The sequence below is a fragment of the Paroedura picta genome, chromosome 7 (assembly GCF_049243985.1).
Source record: "Paroedura picta isolate Pp20150507F chromosome 7, Ppicta_v3.0, whole genome shotgun sequence".
NCBI lineage: Eukaryota > Metazoa > Chordata > Lepidosauria > Squamata > Gekkonidae > Paroedura > Paroedura picta.
The window spans coordinates 74,440,226-74,463,439 of record NC_135375.1 but is presented as its reverse complement, the minus strand read 5'-3'; the positions used below and the strand labels follow the sequence as shown (position 1 = coordinate 74,463,439).

The 23,214-nt window shown below is 40.3% G+C and overlaps 1 protein-coding gene across 2 annotated transcripts in view; it reads right to left on the bottom strand.

The window, feature by feature from the left end:
* UHRF2 (ubiquitin like with PHD and ring finger domains 2) overlaps positions 1–23,214 on the bottom strand; it is a 75,951-nt gene that overhangs the window by 24,780 nt on the left and 27,957 nt on the right. For both annotated transcript variants that reach the window (XM_077344963.1, XM_077344962.1), the window contains exons 4-7: positions 20,129–20,347; positions 9,221–9,330; positions 7,815–8,001; positions 4,116–4,239 (exon numbers count right to left, since the gene is read on the bottom strand). In XM_077344963.1, the coding sequence (XP_077201078.1) occupies positions 4,116–4,239; positions 7,815–8,001; positions 9,221–9,330; positions 20,129–20,347 (640 nt within the window). The remainder of the gene's footprint in view (positions 1–4,115; positions 4,240–7,814; positions 8,002–9,220; positions 9,331–20,128; positions 20,348–23,214) is intronic.

Genomic DNA, 23,214 nt, shown 5'->3' with positions numbered 1-23,214 from the left:
AGAAATATAACAGAGGATCACACAGTTGAAGAGACTACAAATAGGAATATAATGTGCAATAGGCAAAGTAAGTAAATATGCATACAATAAATATTTATTGCTCAATCTGAGAATTCTACAATTCATTTACAAGATATCTACTGTCTGTAAATCATTATTGTATTGTATGCATATTTATTTTTCCTATTGCAAAGTATATTTCTGCTTGTAGAATATTCTGCATTACCAATAAACTGAGGGTTTTTTAAAAATGCAATATCTAGTCAGTCATCAGTCATATATATATATATTATAAAAGACAAACAGATCAACTAATATGTGCTTTTGTTTAACAAAGCATATAATTGTTAAAAAATATTAGTTTAATACAAAAACTATAGGGGGAAGTATTATTTCAGAAAAGGTATTGTTTTCCTCTTTCACACAGATCAGGAAATTCCTCTTCTAAGATTATACTGGTATGTGTTAGAAACAGAGGTTATCAAAAACCAAAGAGGCTTGACCATACAGCTGGGCACAGCACCTCTACTGACAAGCCATGCTTATGGTCATTCTTGAACATGAGATTCCAGAGTGAATGGAAAATGAATGCACACAAGCAGTTCTTGTCCATGGTTCCTAAGAATGCTCTCTTCCTAGCTCAATTAAACGCATAGCCCAGATCTTCTCATACTGTGAGGTCTTCCCCCATATCTCTTCCCACTCAGAGCAATTCCCAACAAAACATCAAAAAAGAGACAGCATGGTGCAGTGATCAGAGTGCTGGTGTAGGATCTGGGGGGACCCGTGTTCAAATCCCACTCCGCCATGGAAGACTGCTGGTTGATCTGGAGCCAGTCACATTCTTTCAGCCTAATCTACCTCACAGGGTTGCTGTGAGGATAAAACAGAGGAGAACAATGTAAGCCATTTTGTGTCCCCAATGGGGAAAAAGGCAGGGCATAGATGAATTAAATGAATAAAATAAAAGATGATAAGCAAAATGCGCTCTTTTGAAACATACTAATAATGAACAAACTTAATTTGGATCAATTCATCTGCAAGTTTCTATCACAAATTCTATCCAATATCCTCAGGACACTTCTTGTCAAGAAGAGTTCATACAGAATGCAATTGAGTATGCAGAAGTGCTCTACAGCCACAAGAAATATTACTTTGAAAAGATCCCTGAAATGCCAAATATGCAAGAACATTTATGTCAGGATCTTATACTCTGGGTTGTCTAGAGTTGCAGATATAAACTACTAAATCCTTATTTTTGGACCAGATATTTCACCAAAATCCTAGTGTATGTTTGCTACTAGGTGAGATTGCTGAGATTCTAAAAAGTATGCAGAAAATTGATGCTATACAAAACTAGGGTGGAGAGTGACGGTTAGGGGAAAGATTTGCATAATTGAGATGCTAGTGCCCAAGACTCTAAAAATATATGGCTAAGCCAACAGGCAAAATGGCACTTAGCAGAAATTGCATATTGGTTGCTTAAGGGTAAACTGATCACCATAATTGGAGAGGAGGATCAGGAGTCTTGACCAGTCGTGGACATCTATGATAAACCATCACACTCTTCCTCCAACCTGAGGTAAATTTTCCCTCCAAAATAAAATTGTTGTCCCCTCAGAGACTGCTGTTCTTGTAATGGGGTTTCTTTATTATAAAATGAAGCTCTTACACACTATAACTTACAGATCTTTTGGCTTTATTCAACCCTGGAACTTTTTGGGAAGGTGTAAGAGCCTCTTTACTTTAACCTTTTATTTATTTGTTTGTTTGTGTTTGTTTTAAGGCTTCTTTGGCACTGAGGCAGTGGTAACAACTAACAAACATAAGATTTTATTTTAATAGAAGGAAAGTTGTTGGAATGAGGAATCAAAGTTTTGACATACAAATCAGCAACAATACAGTTTGAAGTTCTTTGTTACAGGCTTCTGATAGATTTTCACATTTTTCTTTAGTTTTTAAGATTTCTTTTAGTTACTGTGTTCACCCAAAATATGTTTTTCTTTTGGCTTTATGAGTTCCTCTGAATCCCCCTGGTTTCTATTAGGCAGGTATCTACTGCTAGTACCTCTACTTCCCCTTCCTAGAAGTACCAGTATCCTTCTGACTTCTGAAGAGTCTGAAGCAAGCTTTCTCTTCCACAATTATAAGGAAATCCTCATACCTGATATCATCCTCTTTCTCTTCCTAGAAAAATTCTGTCTTTTCTTTGGCCTAAATTGGAAGCACAACCTCACTGCCAATTCCCTCTGACAAAATAACTGTTCCAGTTTTCCAGACGCTGTGTAGTTCAGTTTGCAGCTTTTAGTAAAGATACTTTTCTTTAACTTTCTCCTCAAAGCACATGTTCAGCTAAGGCACAGACAAATTCTGTCAGAAGGCTCTCTCTCTCTGAACCAGAATCAGAATAAATTCCCTCCTGCACATAGCTACTGTATCAATTTCCTCTTAAGTTGTTGAACAGAGCACTTGGAGCTACTTGTTTCTCAAGCTCTCTCTTTTAGTGAGGAATTTTAACCCTTCACTTACTTGCTATTACTTCAACACTTGGAACCTTACTATTTTACTGTCCATTTCAACATTACATATAAAGCTCTTCATGGTTTTTTTGCACAAATAGGATTGTACAAAATGGTTCCCAAATTTATGTACTTGGATAAATGATCAGGGACTACAGTCTATACTGCTGCGTATACAATATCATGTTCTGCAATTTTACACTACTTAATGTGTTGTTATAATACTTATACTATGCTTCAGCAATATCTTTCAGAGTTATGGTCGGTTCTACACTTCTATAATCCTAATGCATTGTTTACTGAATGTCTCATGTTGACTGTATTAACCCACTATGTGTAATTGACCATTCCCTTGAAAAAAGCATACTACAAATAAATAGCTAGCCTATACCGCAGGTAACAGACACCAGTGATAATGTGGCACTACCCACAGCATCACCAGCTGGGCAAAATACAACACCATCCCAAGTAGAAGTGTGCATTTAGACCTACCCAATTTGAAAATATACCTGCAAAACACTTCACTGGTATTTTTCAGGTATATTTCAGCATGTTAAACGCATCTATGATTTTTCGGGAGTACTCAAAAAAATTCTTGAAAACTTCCAGATATATTCAGGAATTACTGGAAACCCTGAAAAACAGCTAACAGGCTACAGTAGATTGCTCCTGCTCCTCATCTATTTCCAGGTTTTGTTGTGCAGTACCTTTAAATGGAGTGTTTAAAAGGACTGCAGAAGACAGCTTGCAATTGGGGAAGAGGGACCACTCTCCTCTCTAACTCAGCTGAGGCAATCTTGAGCAGTTCAGTTTAAAATGGCCTGCCAAAAAGAGCCCATGTGAAGAACTCCCCTCATGTCTCAGCTGGGGCTCTCTTGGACAGTGTGGTTTAAACTGGACTGCCCAAAAGAACCTGCAAAGCAGCTGATCCAAGAGTTCTCCCTGCAGCTCAGCTGGGACTCTCTTGGGCAATACAGTTTAATGGGACTACCCAAGACTTCCAGCTGAGCCTCCTCTCAACTGGTTTTTGGACTTTTTTTCCTCTCAATTTTTCTTTTTTGGTCTATGGGACCCACAAAATGAAAGATTTCTGAAATATTCAGGATCCAAATACCCTGCTGGTATTAGGAGCCAAGTTTTTCCAGGAATCCAGAAATGTTTTGGGGTCCAATAGCCTCAAAACAAAAAATACAAAGAAAAGAATTACACACCCCTAAGTCACAAGCATTTGAGAAGATGGGTACAAGGTAGAAAAAAGTGTGGTCTTGTACAAGTTTCCTGGACAGACGGCATTAAAATCTTCTAAATACATAAATAAGCATGTTCATTTAAAAAGCAAGCCATTATTTCAATTTTAAACTGTGGTAAGTACAATTCAAGGACTAGCATGTGAGCTGAGCCCATTGATTCCAAAGCTTCTTTTTATTCATATGGAAATGTGAAATTCATAATTGCTATTTGTATATTCTTACATGGTTACATGCAATCCTTAAACATCCCCATTATATGTGTTCCTAGTGTACATAAAGTATTTAAAGAATTGTGTTTTTAAGGAACACAAACATATACAGCATACAGCTGGTTTCTAGTGGTTACCTTGCCCCAGTCCCGCTGGCTGTCAGTGCAGGCAGATGGCATCTTTGCTTTCTTTTTACTCTGTTTGAGTTTTTCTCCAGCTTTTACAACTTCATTGGAATCATTTTTACAGGAAGGACAATACCTGAAAATATATATATATATATTTACATTAATTACTCCTGTATAACAATTGAGCCTGAAGATCACTGATGAGGTGACTAGAACTATTTTTGCAACCCAATTCATACACATCAGTGGTGTCTGCTAGTTTCTCCTTCAGTGCCTCTTCCAAGTTCCAAGGCTTTCTTTGATCTCATGCTTCTGACTTTGTGTACACATTCAAATAATATACTCTTCTTCAAATCACTGCAGAAAAATATTTCCCATGACCAAAGGAGGGGCTTCAGTGCTCAGCTCCAAGCATCTCCACATAACTAGCAGAGGAAATATATGCAAAATAACATCATTTGTATAACTTATAGTGGCTGTACTATTTTAATTGGCAAAGAAAATATGGTTGCACTTACCTGTAACTCATGTTCACTGAGACTGTTTATGCACTGGGAACTTCACTGCCCCAGCTCCCGTGCAGGAGCACAAATCGGGGGTGGATGAGGCACACCGGGCCAAATGCTGCCCCATGTGGGTGCAGGAAGAAGTGGAGCAACCTGCCACAACTAAAACTCCAGCCTGCAGCCCAATGCGTAAACGGTCTGAGTGTCTTCTGTGCAGGCACACATGTGGATTGCTTGTGCACGACTGCTATGGAATGAAAAAAAAACTCCACAAGCTTCTAGAAAACTCCTCTGATGTGTGCTCCCCCTCCCTTCTGTCACAGCTGGAAAACTTTTCCTGCCCATTTGGTCATATAAGGGAGAGGAAACATTCTTCCCTCAGTTCTCCTTTTGCCACTGTAGAGCACAGAACACAGCATGGCTGTGCCAGTCCACAGTAGGGAAAGAAGGGAGGGATGTGTGCTTGCACAGAAGACACTTGAGCATCAGTTACAGGTAAACGCAACCATGTTTTCATCTCTGTGTATTCTGTGCAGTCGCACATGGAAGAAAACAAAAACATAAGAAAAGCCCTGTTGGATCAGACTAGAATTCCATCTAGTCAAGCATCCTGTCTCACACAGTGGCCAACCAATTCCTCTAGATGGCCAACAAAAGGACATAGAGGCCGAGGGCTTCCCTTGATGTTGCCTCCTGGCTCTGTGATACAGAGGATAAACCCCTTTAATCATCTCTTTTCTAAAATGAAACATCCCAAATTCTTCATCCTTTTCTCATAGGGAAGGTGCTCCTAACCCCTAGTTATCTTGGATGCCTTCCTGAATACTTTTCCCAGGTCTGGAGATACAGGGACCAAAATTGTACACAGTATTCCAAATGAGGCCAGATTATAGATCTATACTGGGGCATTACAATATTGACCATTTTATTCTCAAATCCTTCCCTAATAATCACTAACATAGAGTGATTATGCTTCACCACTGCAACACACTGGATTGACACTTTCATTGAGCTATCTATTACAATCCCAAGATCTTTTTCCCTCTTAGTCTAAGCATGTTCAGACTCTATTAGCCTATACTTGAAGCTGGAATTTTTTTGTCTCATTGTTCATCACCTTACACTTACCAACACTGAACTTCACCAGCCATATTATCAGCCATTCTCCGTTTGTGGAGGTCCTCTTGGTGCTCTTCATGGGTATTTTTAAGTACTGGATATGATATTATTGATGCTTTTATTGATGTTTTAATTGTGGGGTGGTCTATAAACCCAATTATTATTAAAAATAAATAAATTTCATCAATAGTTATTGTATTGCATTGTTAAGCAGAAAAAGAAAGCCTGTCACTGAATGTGGATTTGGTAACTAGTCACGACAGGGATCTGTCCTTTGTAGGCAGGCCCATAAGGCAGGGTTTCTTGATAGTCCTAGAAGGGTTTCCCAAATGAGTGGGAGTTAATTAATTGCAATGGCTTTTAAAAATTAAATATTTATCATACAATATGAACATATATAGTCATATCAACCTCTTCCCCCCCAAAAAAGTGGCCAGTGAGGCACCTGGAGAGGGTAGGAATGGGAGGGGCCCCAGGTAAGTGTGCTTCCAACACTATTCTGCATTTTGTGAGTGAAAAGTCAGCACACCTGGCAGGCACCTGTATTGTACCCTTCCTCCAAACACATAAGCTATCCTAATGCCACAGGATTGGTACTCTTTAAGCAGATCTTAAGAAATCAATTTAAGATTCTTCACAATAAGCCACTTTCAACTGCTGGAAAAAATTCCCTCAGAAGAGGCTTATGGTATGTTCTCTCGCTACAGTAGCAGAAAGAGTATTGAGTAAAGAGTGCTCCCTCCCCCTTCACTCCATGATCCAGTGGATGAGAAAAAGTTTTTAACTCTGACAGAATGGAGGGGGAGCACTCATCACAGGATCTTTCAAGAAGCCTATGGAGTTTTTCTTCTGCAGCAAGGTTGCACTGAGGCAGTCCCCACATGAGAAGGCACAGAAGACATGACGGTAAACTGCAGATTCACAGGCAATAAGGGAGAAAATAAGACAATGAACCTGCTGTCTGACATGACACTGCAATGCACCAACTTGCAAGGAGATTTAGAAGAAGAGCTGTTTTGTACCCTGCTTTTTATTCCCTGAATGAGTCTCAAAATAGCTTACAACTGCCTACCCATCCTCTGCCCACAACAGACACCATATGAGATAGGTGAGGCTGAGAGAGAATTGTGATTGGCCCAAGGTCACCCAGCTGGCTGCATTTAGAGGAGTGGGGAATCAAACCCAGTTCTCCACATTAGAGGCTGTTGCTCTTAACCACTACACCAAGCTGGCTCTTACCAGCATACTCACAGGTAGACCCATCAGTCCAGCATACAAATAACAAGTCCTTTCCATACGTAAATCTATCTGCAAAAACTCACCTCATTCTGTAATTCAGTGGCAGATATGAACAGGAGCAACATCTCAACATTCAGACATATGTACTTTACCAGTATCCATTAGGTCTCAATTGATTAATTAAATCACAAATTCTTTCTCCATTGCACCCAAAAGGGCATGTTCCATTAAAACAGCATTTCTTTTTTTGGAAATGGACAGGCCGATTACATTAAAGATAAATCACTTTTAAAATTAATCAGAAAGTCTTATAATTCTGTAAGGAAAATAAGTACAGTCTCTCTGCAACCCTACATAGTGAAAAATTATTAAAAACTAGCTTCAAGCCCATTCCAAAGAATGGGCCTTGAAACGGTCCCCTGCGGCCAGGTAACTTAAGGTGGCTTTGGGCTGCAGCTCACAGCCGGATCAAGTGGAGCGGGCAGGAGTTGGCCAGCTCGTTAGCAGGCCCGGGACAAAGCTCCTTAGCAGACAGTCAGCAGGTCGGGAGGATCTGCTTAGCAGGCCCTCCACCACGACCCTTTGTCCAGGACTCTCTCCCCTTACCTGCTGCTGGCTCCAGGCACTAAGGCACGTTTGAGAGCAAAGAGGCTAGAGTCCAGTGACGGAGAGTGGGAGCTGCAAGGGCAGGCCCTATTCCAACTTGGAAAGCCAGACACGTTCCACCCCCCCCCCCCCCCGGCTGTTTCACAAATATATAGAGGAACTATGGATATGGATAACATACAATAATTATTAAAAATAATAAAATACAATAATTAATTAAAATAATATGAAGACTTACCAGTCTTCATCTTCAGGTATCTTGCTTAAGGGTGGATTCAGGCAATATATATGGTAGGCCATGTTACACTCATCACAGAGAAGCTGCATATGGGCATCCTGTTTACCCCCACACAAGTAACAGGAGCAAAATCGACATTCTTTGTCTGGATCAGCTCGACAATGCTTGCATTCAGGGCCGCTCTTTCCTGAAAAGCAAAATGAGATGATCTTTCCTATTGCTGAGAGGTCTTACCTACAATTGTGCATGATGACTTATCTATAGGTGTTTTCAAGTCAAGTTGTATAAAATATATATTTTGTATATTACTCCACTGATGAGAATACCAGAATATACTACAACTGGAAAATGTTAAGCTTCTGTTTAGGAACCATTACTACAAAAGCAAAGGCTTAATAACAAACTTGGGTTTAGTTTTTCCCATATATTTAATGCAATACAGGTCTGTTTACCTGTATCTTTTTTGCAGAATGCAAAATAAATAATCCAACATTAAATGTAATTGTAGAAGAATAACAATGACATTGCTAAGGATGTAGACTCTGTGGGCCTGCCTATGTGGAGTGACTGTTCACACTGTTATCCAGAGATGCACCATGTCCAGGATTTTGGACCACATATATTTACAGTTAGAACTTCTCTTTGGAAGAAACTGATCCTTAGATATTTTAAGAGATTGGAATTGTCTTATTTCTGCTGTTGGTCTGACTGGAATATGGGTATGCTGTGAGATTTGAAAATCAATTTTTCCTGCTATTTTAATACAGTCTATTTCAGTAACTCTTTTTGATACATGAATTATAGATGTATAGAAGACAGAAACAGCAGAGGTGCACCAAGGTTTAAACAGGAAATACAGTGAAACAGCATCTGTGAGAGAGGAGTAGTGAATTGTATGGAAAAGCCACACAGGAGCAGGGGAGGATTGTAATGGCATCCCCATAAATAATGCTACTTGTTATAATGATGAGAATAAATACAGAAAAGGGGTAGAGAGCAAAATAAATCTTAAGACCATTTTAAGTAAAAATGTCAAAAGAGATACCTGATATCACAAATTCAATTTATATAAGGCTATGGAGGACAAAAAATAGTTGTCCAAATTTTCATACAAAGTATTAATTTATTATTTTAGTTTGCCACATAACAAAGAGTTTATGTTCCTCTGCTGCAAATGATTAGCCTGTATGTGGCTAAAGCCAGAAGGCAACAGTTCCCTGGCTCACAGCCAGCAGCCCTGACTGAGAGGGATCAGTAGATCCAGTTCTGGTCCAGGAGTTGGAATGTCTTTGGGTTTTGTTAGTCTAAATTTACATTTTTCTGCCTTTTTAAAGCCACACCAAGCCTCCAGTGGGAATACCTTAAATACAAAGACATTCTTTCACATGATACAAAAAATTGCCTACTTTTGAACTCTCCATCTGCAAATGTCAAAGGATAAGCTCCTGGCTTCTCAATCTTGTATATTTCCTCTATAAAAAGTAGTTTGCAATCATTTATTATATTTTCTGGCCCTCTGAAAAGTAAAACAGAAAATATTTTAGCTCAATATATCTCAAACTTTGATTATAAAGCTGGCTACACGAATGCACCCACTATACCACAAATATTGGCTATATGAACTGTATTTCATAAAAAGAAGAATCATGGATTGAGCATAGTCTGCATTCAAAACTGAACAACAAGCAGTTCTCTTCAGACAGTAACTATGAAACTATTTATTAGCTCACTCAAAATTCCATCTCAATTTTTAAAATTTCTAATAAAGTGAAACAAATTTTAAATTTACCTGAAACATATCCAGCAGAAAAGTTGGTTATAGGGTATTTAATTCCTTTTTATATTGCTATTTGAGCCATGATGGCCAAGGACATCCACAATGAAATTATTTTTAAAAATACGCAGTAAGACAAAGTATATAAATAGCCTGATATAAGCAGCAGTAAAGAAGGGATCAAAATCATACTAAGCTTACGTTTATCAACAATATTCAACATGTAAAATATGACATAAAATAAGTTAGAGAACATTAAGTATGTTCAAGTCTCATTGATTTCAATAGGAAAGGTAAACATCTCTCTCACATATACATATTGAAATCAACAGGACTTACAAATGAACATGAGGTGTCCGGCTGGATCAGATCAGTGGTCTGTCTAGTCTAGTATCCTGTTTCACACAGTGGACAACCACTGGTCTTGAGCAATAAATAACAGGACATGAAAGCCAAAGCTGCCTCCTGAGCCTGTCTCCTAGAACTTTCTATTCAGAAATTTACTTCCTCCGTATATGGAGATTACCCTAAAATGCCTGCTCTCATTTGAAAGCTACAAGAGCCAGCCAGGCAGGTGTAGTGGTCTAATCTGGCAAGCCAGGTTTGGTTCCCTGCTCGTCCTCCACATGCAACCAGCTGCGTGACCTTGGGCTCGCCACAGCACTGATAAAAATGTTCTGCCCAAGCAGTAATATCACAGCTCTCTCAGCCTTATCTACCACACAGGGTATCTGTTGTGGGGAGAGGAAAGGGAAGGCGGCTGTAAGCCGGTTTGAGATTCCTTTGGATAGAGAAAAGTGGCATATAAGAACCAACTCTTTTTCTTCTAATACTATCTATGCTAGTGGACAGCACACCATCCAGAGGCAGCAAATCCCACTGTGTTATAATTCATTGAGGGGGAAAAATACTTTCTGTCATGAATCTATTGCCCACCAACTTCATTGGGTGCCTCTGAGTTCTACTATCCACTTTAGCTATCTCATGTATAATTTCATAAGTCTTTATCCTCCCCCAGCATCTTTTATTCAGCTAAAAAGGCACACACTCTTTAGAATTTCTTTACAGAAAAGTGTTCCAACCCCTTAATCATCCTGGCTGGCCTATGCAGCCTCCCAAGCAGTTCAAGTCTTCTCATAAAGAATCTTATCCAATTTAATGTACCAGGTCTCTCTCTGCTCAACTCATTCCTCTTCCCCACTTCTCTTCAGTAATCTTCTTTTCTGAAATAAAGATTTTATTTCTTCCTATTGTATCAGAGACAGTGAGTTCCAACTGATGTAGTCTCCTACTTTCATCCAACTCCTGCACAGCCAGATCATGCAAAGAGATAGGCTCATTAATGTATGGTAATAATTTTTAAAATTATTTTCCTTAATTTCTCTCTTTCCCACACTTTTCCCTTCCTTTGCTATCTTCCTTTCACGACCTGCTATTCCTCTACTACCCATTTCTAATCACATACCTCTCCCTTTCAATCTTGGTCTCAATTCTTTCTCATCTACTACATAGATTTAATAATAGTAAAGCAGCAAACAATTGTTAATATTATGAACAGAAGGGGAAGTTAATATTTCTCCATAATCTATCAAAATAGAAAAAGGATACTTCATTTCCTCTCTCTATCCTAAACCAGCATGATAATAACTGTTACTCTGCTTCAGTAGTAGCAAATGATGCTAGAACGTATTGATTTACAAGAGAATAGGTAACAAGAGATGTTAGAACTTATTTATGCAATTTATTTATATTCCCCTTTCCTCCCCAAGGGAAACTCAAAACAGCTTACATTGGTAAAATGCGGTATGGATCCTAATTCTGTCATGTGGATCGATAATTGGTAGACAGATCATACCCAAAGGGTGCTTGTTAATGGTTCAGCAGCCTCTTGGAGAAGAGTGACAAGTGGAGTGCCCCAGGGATCTGTCCTGGGGCCTGTGTTGTTCAACATATTTATAAATGTTCTAGATTAGTGATCCCCAACCTGTGGGCCGCGGACCACATGTGGTCCGACTAATTGGAGGTGGGCCCCGAAGGACGCCTTCTCTCCCCCCCCCGACCCTTTACTTCATCCCCACAGCCCTTTACAACACACTTCATTGTTGTGGTGTGTCTGTATCTTATTTTGAAGGGATGTTTAAACATTACCATAGCGATCAGAGTGCTAGGGCAGTGGTTGAGAGTAGAGGAGCAAACTACCCCCCCACCGGTCCTCAGTAAAAGGTGTTGAGTGGTCCCCGGTGATAAAAAGGTTAGGAACCACTGTTCTAGATGAGGGATTAGAGGGGGTAGTTATTAAATCTGCAGATGATACTAAACTGGGAGGGGTGGCAAACACAACAGAAGACAGAATCAGAATACAGGATGATCTTGACAGGCTCAAGAAGTGGGCTAAACTGAATAAAATGAAATTCAATAAGGACAAATGTTGTTATTGTTAGTTGCGAAGTTGTGTCTGACCCATCGCTACCCCATGGATAATGATCCTCCAGGCTTTCCTGTCCTCTACCATTCCCCGGAGTCCGTTTAAGCTCGCACTGACTGCTTCAGTAACTCCATCCAGCTACCTCATTCTCTGTCGTCCCCTTCTTCTTTAGCCCTCAATTGTTCCCAGCATTAGGCTCTTCTCCCGGGAGTCCTTCTTTCTCATGAGGTGGCCAAAATATTTGAGTTTCATCTTCAGGATCTGGCTTTCTAAAGAACAGTCAGGGCTGATCTCCTCTAGGACTGACCAGTTTGTTCGCCTTGCAGTCCAAGGGACTCACAAGAGTCTTCTCCAGCACCAGAGTTCAAAAGCCTCAATTCTCTGATGCTCAGCCTTCCTTATGGTCCAACTTTCACAGCCATACATTGCAACTGTAAAGATCATAGCCTTGACAAGACACACTTTCGTTGGCAGGGTGATCTCTGCTTTTTAGGATGCTGTCTAGATTTGCCATAGCTTTCCTCCCTAGGAGGAAGCGTCTTTTAATTTCTTTGCTGCAATCCCCTCTGCAGTGATCTTGGAGCCCAGGAAAATAAAATCTGTCACTATCTCCATTTCTTCCCCATCTATTTGCCAGGACAAATGTAAAGTTCTACATTTTGGTAGGAAAAATCATATACACCCATATAGGATGGGGGAGTCTTGGGAGTTGTATGTCTGAAAATGATCTAGGAATCTTAGTAGATGATATGAACATAAGTCAGCAGTATGACTTGGTGGCTAAAAAGGCAAATGGGATTTGGGACTGTATCAAACAGAGTATTGTGTCCAGATCACAGGAGGTGATGGTACCACTTTACTCTGCTGTGGCTTGGCCTCACTTGGAGTACTGTGTTCAGTTTTGGGCACCACATTTGAAGAGAAATGTACACAAATTGGAGTGTGTCCAGAGGAGGGCAACAAACATGGTGAGGGGTTTGGAGACCAAGACATATGAAGAAAGGTTGGGGGCGCTTGGTCTGTTTAGCCTGGAGAGGAGACGACTGAGAGGAGATCTAATAACCATCTTCAAGTATTTAAAAGGCTGCCATGTAGAGGATGGAGCAGAGTTGTTCTTCTTTGCCCTGGAGGGATGGACCAGAACCAATGGAATGAAATTATTAATTCAAAATAAATTCTGTCTAAACATCTGGAAGTTACTGACAGAGCAGTTTCTCAGTGGAATAGGCTTCCTCAGGAGGTGGTGGGTTTTCCATCTTTGGAAATTTTTAAACAGAGGCTGGATAGCCATCTAACGGAGAGGCTTATTCTGTGAAGGTTCAAGGGGGTGCAAGGTTACAGTGGATGAGTGATAGGGTTGGGAGTGTCCTGCATAGTGCAGGGGGCTGGACTAGATGACCTAGGAAGTCGCTTCCAATTCTATTATTCTATGATTCGTCTCTTTTTTATCCTAGAACAATCTTGAGATTTGTCTGCCAAAAATGGACAGGTAGATGAACACATGGATACTTTGATTATTACAGAAGATGTATTGTAACAGCCAAGTGATTTATTTTGTTAAGATATTTAGGTTAGATCAGGGAGACAGATGGAATCTTTGTGGGCCTGTGGTGGTTCTCAGCATTTCTGCTTGATAGTATGTTATGGTGCCACACAAACAGCAAAGCTAAACTCTTTATAAGTAAATCTTGGACTGGAGGACGTTAACATATCTTTTCATCATAGATCATTACTTGGCTGGGGTAAGCCTGATAAATGTATTGGAATGCCACAGAACTGAGGCATCAGTTAGGTTTGTTTCCTGATAGCTCTGAGAAATGTATTACAGTCATGGCTGGTGATCCTTTGAGAGCTCACATTAATCCCAGTAATGGAAAAGTGGTCTGAGCAAATGAAAAGATGGTACTTTGGTGCCACCTTCCACTGGGTCAAATCCAATCAGCCCTTTGGTTTACTAGGTGGTGTGTGTCATGTTGTCCCTCACTCTATATATCATGTACTCTAGCAATAGGTAAACCAAAGTCCCAGAAACCCTCAATCCCATGTCCTGTCTTCCTATTCTCCCATTTGACTGCCCCCATCCCCACTTTCTCACTGGGCTCTCAGCCTCCACATAGTCTGTTCCCAGGAAAGAAGCATGTATTTCTTGATGCTATCTCTTGTCTGGCATGTTGTAACTCTAGAGAATAGCTCTGGCTGCCTTTTGACCATTCGGTGTAAAAACTGTAGCTTTTGCTTTATTCTGATTGTCCTTTGAAGATAAAAACCCTTCTGCTGTAGGAATAGCAAATGACAGGAAATTGAAACATTGATGGGGGCAGTGGGGTATCTATATGTATCCTAGGCCAGTCATTTTTCAGATGTTGTATCATGAAGCTTCCAGATGTACCCTCTAAGTCACAAAACTACTCTAAACTATTTTCTAAGAAGAGTGTCTCAGTTTATCTTGTTTCCTGTGAGAGAGCAGCCTTGGTTCGGAACACTGTGCCTAAAACAATGGGGACATAGGTTGAAAGAACACTGCTGACAATCTACCTCAACACAAGCTAAAACTCTTCTTACAGACTATCTGTAGCAGTGATGGTGACAAAAAATCTAACCTGTCATTACTGCTTTCACACAGAGCCATTTACCATAGGTATTTTAAGTAGTCAAAACCAAGTTGGATCACTCCATTCTAATATTAGTCTATTCTAATATTAATTTCATTATGTATTAAAACTTTTATATTCCATCTTTTCTCCTGGTTCAATGCCTACTATGATTATATTATCCCATCCACTTTCAGTGTCAAATTTATATTAATAAGAGACAGGGTTCATGATACCTCTTGGCTTTTTCTATTTTGTTAGAAACATCAATTTGCACTAACTAAGAATGTAGACTACACCCTTGGAAAGGCAAGTCATACCACTAAAATACTTAATGCTTGCCTGTCCTTATTCCACTTGTCTACAGGGAAATTAGCCAAATCTATAATGGAGGCAAAAAAATGACTCTTTGAGACCAGGGTACAGTTCCCACAGTCTGGGAAAAGCCAGTGCTAAAGCTATTCAGCTAAAGGTATTATACTTTTAACAGCAAGAAATCTGCAGGACTAGCCATACCATTTCCCCAGTCCTTTGCTTCCTCCCCTCTCTCTTAACCCACCTTTCTCTCATTTTCTAACTCTCATACACTTTCTCTCCAGGTAGGAAGCAATAGTGGTTCCCACAACCCACTCATACTATGCTAATGGCAGTGGTTGCTCCTCCTCTCCTGTCCAGAACCAGTCCACAGTGTTGCATGAGTGGAAATTCTCTGTAGCTGTAGAAAAATGTTTTCTGTTTTGAGCGATTGTAGGAACCTCCCTTTTATTTATTTATTAGATATTACTCAGGGCAGTTCACAGAAATCATTGCAGGGGGAATACATAGAACATTATGTATTAAATACATAATACAGTCATAAATCTTTAAATAGGACAGGGTCCTATTAAATAAAAGAGTAAGGCCACCTGGGGAGGAGTTAGGGCAGGCCCTGTCCAGGATAAAAACTCAGAGGGCCCATCCAGGGCCAAGCAGCCAATGGGGAGGCGCACAAAGTGCCTTCCTATTGGCCCCTCACCGGGACAGACCAAAATTCCATTCACCCAGCCCAGTCTGGCTGCCACTCTGCTCCTGACCACCAAAGGGAGAGGAGGTCAGTAGGGCTGCCAAGGGGGATGAGAACAGAGGCTGTGCCAGCCCTTTTAGCCCCAAGGCTGTCCTAACTGTCAAGTCCAACTGCAAATTGCCTCAGAACCCTGACAGAGCTGGCAGGAGGCTGCAGAGTGCGCTTCCTCCCCCCCCCCTTCAGGCCTGCTGCGAAGGAGCCTCTGACAGGCCCTGACTGAGGGGAGGGAGGCCTTTCCAAGAGCAACGCAGGGGAGTCTGAGGGCCTTCCTTTTGAGGGGGGGTCTTTCCCCTTCTGCCAAACAGTTGCCTGACAGGGAGGCTACAGAAAAGCCCCTTCTCACTTAAAATACTGCTCTGCCCGGAGGTTAGACACAGCCAAGACATGTGTCTTTCTTCTTTGCAACTCTCTGCAGATTTGAGGTCACTGCACAGCATTATTCTGCAGAGGAAGCTGGCTCTTTTGTCTCCTGTTTCATCTGCACAACAACCCTGTGCAGTAGGCCTCAAGTCTTTCAATTCAACAACAACCTGTGTGGGAAGCCTTAAATGTTTCTTCTCTACCACAACCCTCTCCAAATTAGCCCTTTCTGCCTGGGGAGCTGATCTTTATACTCTGCAGGTGAGCTGTAATTCCAGGAGCTCTCCAGGCCACACCTTTAGGTTGGCTACCCCTGGGTTGGAAATATTCCTGGAGGTTTGGAGGTGGGACTTCAAAATCGTACAATGCCTCAGAGTCCAGCCTTCAAATGAGCCATTTTTGCCTGCAGTTGGTAGGGAGTGGTGCAGGAGTGTCCCTCCTGGCCTATGGGTTATGGCCAGCCCTTATCAGCAACTGTTTGTATTCTGGGGCGCAGACAGGCAGACCAGCATCAGTCCTGTGAGTCTGGAAAGTGCAGGAAGATCTAAATAAATATTTACAGCCTGAAACTAAATAGAGAACAAGTAAATGTCTGGAGACACATCGTAACTGAAATAGTAACTGGCAAATAAACTTGGCCTGGCAAATAAAAAAACAGTATTAAAAACCTTACTAAGGTCAAGACTGCTGTGCACAGACAGTCTTCCTCTTAGGGTTGCCACCTTCCCTGTGAGGCTCGCTACCCCATCTCCCTCATGGGGAGTCTGCTATGGGGAGAGAAGGGGAAGACGATTAGAAAATGCTTTGAGACACCTGAGACCTGCTGGGTCACTGCGGCCCATTCCCAGTTCTCTCAGATCTCTCACAACCCTACATACCTCACAGGTTGACTATTGTGGAGAGACAAATGGAAAAGGTGTTTGTAAAACGCTTTGAGACTCCTTTGGGTAGTAAGCAATAGGGTACAAAAATCCGTTCTTCTAAGGAGCAACCATGTAAGAAGCATGTGGGCACATAACATTTTACCAACAGTGAAAATATGGGAGACAGAAGGAACAGGGTGGACTGTGACTACCCTATGTGTATTAGGGCAGAGGGGCATTTCGGTGAATGTGGCCTAATTCACACAAGAAGGGAAATGACGCAGAACTGGGGGGAATTGGTTGCCATGTAATCTTCCCCTAAGAAGAGTCTCCAGTCTGATTTTCCCTTCACATATCTGAGGACATGGCTCTGGAAAGTTCATCTGTAACCACTATACCACAATTCCCAAAGGTCAGTCCTCTCCCACAATCAACGAACATTCCACACCACAGGTTCTCGACACCCATATCTCCACACCCATGGCCTCATTTGCCACCATGCCACCACAACCTCCCACACAACACACATGACAATCCCATGCCCTTACAGACTGGACAACTCCTCTCCTTCCTCTTCCCACTGCCAAGCTCTAGCGCCCGTTGTATTCTTGGAGACAACGGGCTTTGCCCCTAGTAACATAATAATTCAACAGTGGTTTCAAATAGAATGATAACTTGGACAACCATCAGAGAGGTCAGGCTGCTTCAGGTCATGGAGAGGGTGTGTGAGGGGGGACCAGCAGGCCCCCATCCATGAATTTAAGTACCTACTGATGGGGCCACACTTAATTATTGGGATATATGATGGTAACTGGGGCACATCCTTCTTGATCCCAGATTGCCAAGGTTCCTCTTCTATCATCCATTAAGTTACCCAAGTAGTTCGTCTCCTAATAAAAAAAATTATCTGATTTCTTGTATCAGGTCTCTCTCTGCTCAACTAATCCCTCTTCTCTTCTGTAATCTTTTCTGAAATATCTTTTTTTCCTTCCCATTGTATCAGAGGCAGTGAGCTCCAATTCATGAACACTCATAACGATAAATGTCACCACACTCCAATTCCTACGTGGAAGAAGTAAAATGATACCACAAGCATCCCAAACCCATTGATGTCAGGACCCCATTCTACACAGGATAGCTAAGAGGTCCTCCTACTTTTTAAATTAGCCTCCAGACTGATGAAGCACGTTGGTCCTCAACAAGGGCCAGAGCTTTTTTTATCTTGGCCCCCCACCTGGTGGAATGAGCTCCCTGCCTGAACTCCCACAATTCTACAGGGCCTGCAAAAGGGAGCTCCTCCACCAGGCGTTTAATTGAATCTGACCAACCCAACAACACCCACCGGTCCTCCCCCAGACACCCCCTCCATGACCTGAAGCAGCCTTACCTCCCTAGGGGGTTTGTCCAAGTTGTTGTTCTATTTGAAGCCATTGTTGGAGTATTGTTGATATGTTATTTATGCTTGTGATACATGTTTAAACTGTTCTATGTATTCCCCCTGCAATGTTTGATGTGAACAGCCCTGAGCCATATGGGAGGGAGGTATAAATATCTAATAAATAAATAAAGAATTCCAGAGAACATAAAAGCTGTCAAGCTATGTTGTACCATTTTGGTCAGTCTTAATAAGGGGTATTACATGATTTTTGCTTTAAGGTGTTAAAGAATGGGAGTGGTAACCAAGCCCCAAGGTCCTTGAATGATGCTCTAAAATCAAACCACAGGAAATGTCTCTTTCCTGGTTGAACTAAGGAAGGCTGCAATTTAGAAGCCCATACATGATTGATACTGGAAGGCAGGCATGCTATACAAGGTGAGAATTCTTCACTATGGGAGGAAATTTACAAGACTGATGGTCATCTCCATTCCAAAAGAGAGAATTCACTAATGCATTGTAGAAGCTTTGTTCCATGAAATATGGAATAGTCATAAAGCTCTTCTACACAGCAACCTTATTTCTTGTATATTTCCATCCTTAGTTCATAATCTTTAAATTCTGAAACAAAGTTTAAAGACAGAGCTAGTATTCTAGGTAAATTTACCCAACATTCAATTACTGAATCCAAGTGCCACAAACTAATAAGATGACAAGATAAAACTGAAACAGTTGGTAGAAACGAAAATACTGAACCCCAGACAATCAGAAGTATTACAGTTTAAGACCCTGGCAAGAGATCCTTATTTAGACGATCACTTGCTACACTTGCTACAAATAGCTTCCCTCAAGATCAGTAATGAAATACTCAAGGCTACAAGGATTAAATAAAGGGAAAATAATTAAACCCAGTGGAAAATATCTTATTGGCAAGCTCATGACATAGATCACTTGGTTATTTTAGTTCAATTTTGCTATATTCATGTTCAACAAAATTCATTAGATATAAACTGAAAGCTGGCTGTACTGCATGGGAAACAACAGAACAGTGGAAAAAGTTTTATCAGCTTATTTTTTTTGTTAGACTGCAATTGAATATATAGAGGCAGAACCAAGAATTTAAAAACTTTAAATAAAAATTCGGAAAAAGGAATCAATTTTGATTCTTACCTTTTGAATATACATTCCCAGCTCTTTCACAAAGCAAAGTGAATGGGGGGGGGGGGGAACCCATTTGGAAATTTTAGATATCAAGAGGGTTTTTTTGGGGGGGGGGCGCTTTAACATTCCATTTTTATTCACAAGTAGGCCTATCCAGTTCCAACTGCTAGGAATTTAAGGCAGAGAACTCCCAGAGCCCTGCATTAGATACCAGCTTGTTACTCAAAGGGGAAAGATCCAGCACAGAGGAGAAAGAAGAGGCCTTCAGCTGTTTACAAGACACAGTGAACTGTAGTCTGAAATCACATTGTTCCACTCTGGGATCTCTTTCTTCTTTTATTCAGCTTTTATCCAAGATAAATTCACGGGTTCTCCATCTCCATTCTGATCTTCATCTAGCTTCTGTGTGAATTCAGAAAATCCCCCCTCATCCCAGTGCTTGATGAAAGGCAAGGAGAACAAGTGTCTGATACTGTTTTGCTCTTTTACAAGATCTTCAGTGGATTCCAGAGGAAAATTCAGTTTCCTCCTAGGCACCAGGTATAAGTGGTAAACCAATCACTATTTTTTCTTCTAGAAACAAAGAACACAGAACTAAGAGAAAACTAAAAATCCCACTATTTTTTAATCTGCAAAGTCATTGCATTTAAACCTGAAACCATCTTTTTGATAAACAGATTGTAAAGATCAACAAAATCTTACCCCAACATAATTTTGGCATAAATTTCTTTGTTAGTCCTTGAAATTTCCCTTAAAGAGGTAATTTCTGCATCAAACCAGAATCCTCTCTCTTCAGGACTCTCCACATTGTAGTTAACCATTACCATATCACCCACACGTAATTCGTTCCATTTCAAAATAGTTCTTGCTCGTGGTCGTAGATTACGAACAGTCATATCTACAATACCGCTCTCTGGGTACCTGGAAAAAAACACGTGAAGCAAAGATTATAAGAGCATCTCCATCACAAAACAGACTTCCACAAAAGCAGAATTTTCATATTGACTGAGCATTATTTATTTGTTTGCTTGTTGTATTTATTTTCCACTGCTGTCGGCAAAACAGTCACGTAGCGGGTTACATAAATAAGAGATAATACAGAGATCTCATATACGGCCGGTACTCCAAGAACTCGGCTGGCTCCCAGTTCAATTCCGGATTAAGTTTAAGGTTTTGGTAATCACCTTTAAGGCCATACACGGTCTGGGCCCAGTGTATCTGAGAGACCGCCTCCCTGCCTATGTCCCCAGAAGAGCTCTACGCTCCGCCACCTACAACTGACTATGGATCCCTGGCCCTAAAGAGGCACGTCGGACCGCAACAAGGGCCAGGGCCTTTTAAGTCCTGGCTCCCACCTGGTGGAATGAGCTCCCCGAAGAGATCAGGGCTCTGCCAGAACTTCCACAATTCTGCAGGACCTGCAAAAAGGTGCTCTTCCACCAGGCATTTGGTGGGGCCGACTGACCCATAACATCTACAGGTCCCGTCCCCCCCCCAGACTGAAAGATCAAACCTGCTGAAGGAGTGTCAAAGTTATTGTTGAAGTGCTGTTCTAGTTGTTCAAGTTAGTGTGTTGTTGTTATTGTTATACTGTTATATTGATTTTGATAGTGTTCTATGTAAATGTTCCAAAATGTTTTATGTAAACCACCCAGAGCTGTTGGGAAGGGCGGTATAAAAATCTAAATAAATAAATAAATAATTCCACATAAAAATTAAAAACTATTCTCAACCCGCAATACCAAACAAAAAAATTACAAAATTATAACAAGCATTTTTAATAGAAACCTGATTATATCCAACCATTATCAAATCCCAGAGTTCTATGTGTTTATTTTCAAGCATGGCATAAGATATGATCCAGAATACCATGAAACTACAAATATAATCCTAAATAGAAGTAAGTAATCCTTAGAAGAAGTAATCCTTACTTAGAAGTAAGTACAGTTTAGACTCACTAGGGCTGCAATTTAAGCAAGTGGACTCCCATTAACTCCTTACAAGTTTTGAAATGCAGGTGATTTCCATGGGCCTTTTGCACTGTTGAACGGTGGAGAGCTTTGACTAAAATGTGGGCACATTTACAAGGAGCTTTCTGTACTGTGACCATATATTTACAGATAAAGCATGAAACTCACAGAGATATTTTATATTGACTTAGACTTCTAGGTATTTCTGGACACAGAAAGATAATTTCATTAACTATCTTTTTTTCTTATTTCAGAAAAACGGCTTCAAAATATCATTGGAAAGTCTCAACAAGTAAGTTTAGGGTTGTAAATTAAGGAATTTCAATTCAGGTCCACATTTGTATCTTAATTACACCGAAATTCACAGAAGAAATGTCCATGTTAGAAGCAATAAAGATTACTGTTATAAAAAAATGCTGCTGTCTCAAAAAATGTAGATTAGGACACGTAAACTCCTGAAAATTAAATGAATGGGCATATTGTGTTTTGTTTCTTGCTTAAAACCAAGATACGAATCCCAAAATTCTGGTTAGTGCTAGGAGGTCTTCAGTCCTAGTTTAGCATACGATGAGAGGAATAACTACGAGCCTGAGGACTTCCTGGATAGTTCTCATCACAGTCAAACCTGATTGACTCTTGACATCTGAAAGTAAATCATAGAAAGACGCTCACTGCTCCATAAAATGTTTTGATTTTGCTGTCCCGTCCCCCCCTAGATGCACCATAGAGAAAACCAAACTACTCAGAACAAACTGAAAAGCTAAGAGTGTTGATAACCTCTGTGGGCAAAGTGTAAGATCAAAAGGTGGAATCCAATCTAAGTATGACATTCACATATAGAGTTCTTTATTTTGAAGAGTATTAGTCTACAGTATGCACTGCAAGAACCTGCTAGAGGCATGTATCATACAATGGTATAGATTATAAAAGTGGAAATTTAAGTACAGTATCATAAATGTTTTGAAGACAATAACCTAGAATTGCAAGTATTTACATCACTTATTCTTGGGCTTTATTTTTTAAAAAATATTGAAGAAGCTTACTATTGAAGGCAAAAGGGAGTTCTGCATCTCACAGTTTTATGTAGTAGTACTTAAAAATTCATCTCAAAATTAATCAAGAGCAAGGAGAGGGGAAGAATAAGATTACTTCATCAAAGCAGTATTTCACTTTCTTGGCACTACTGTAACAGTGTAATATACAAAATACAAAGTAAAACTAAACATTCTATTTTAAAAACTGAAATATGGCCATGAAGTACAGAAGATCATATCAGTAACTCAGTAAGATAAAACTGATTTAGAGATCACAAGTTGTCAGATGCAGAAGATACAGGCCTGACTTAGAAAATAAATTTTCACCTATGTCTGATTGGGGAGCAATAAAATGTCTTTACTTGCCACCTACCTGCCCTTCTTCTATGGCCACAGGCCATCCACATGTGTCTAAAATATTTAAACAAGATGTATATATGTGAAATTCAATATATGTAAATACCAGCCTATGTAGACAAATCAATTTGGAATATTGATTACAGTATTTAGAGTTGTATGTTAATTTTATGTACATCTGCCTTATTAAAATATTCATCCCATGTCCTGGAGAGTTCTTTTCTGTTATTTTCATTTATAGTTCACCTTTCCCCATTATGTTTTGTGGAAGAATATTATCTAACCACAGGCAACTTGCAGATTTGGAGAAATTAAGGGGAAATAGTAGTTCAGTTACTCTGTAGCACAAAAACAGAAACTAGGTGGGATTTCAAAGGATCAATCATTGACTAATTTCTTGCTTCTTTATTATGCTTCAATCAAGCAA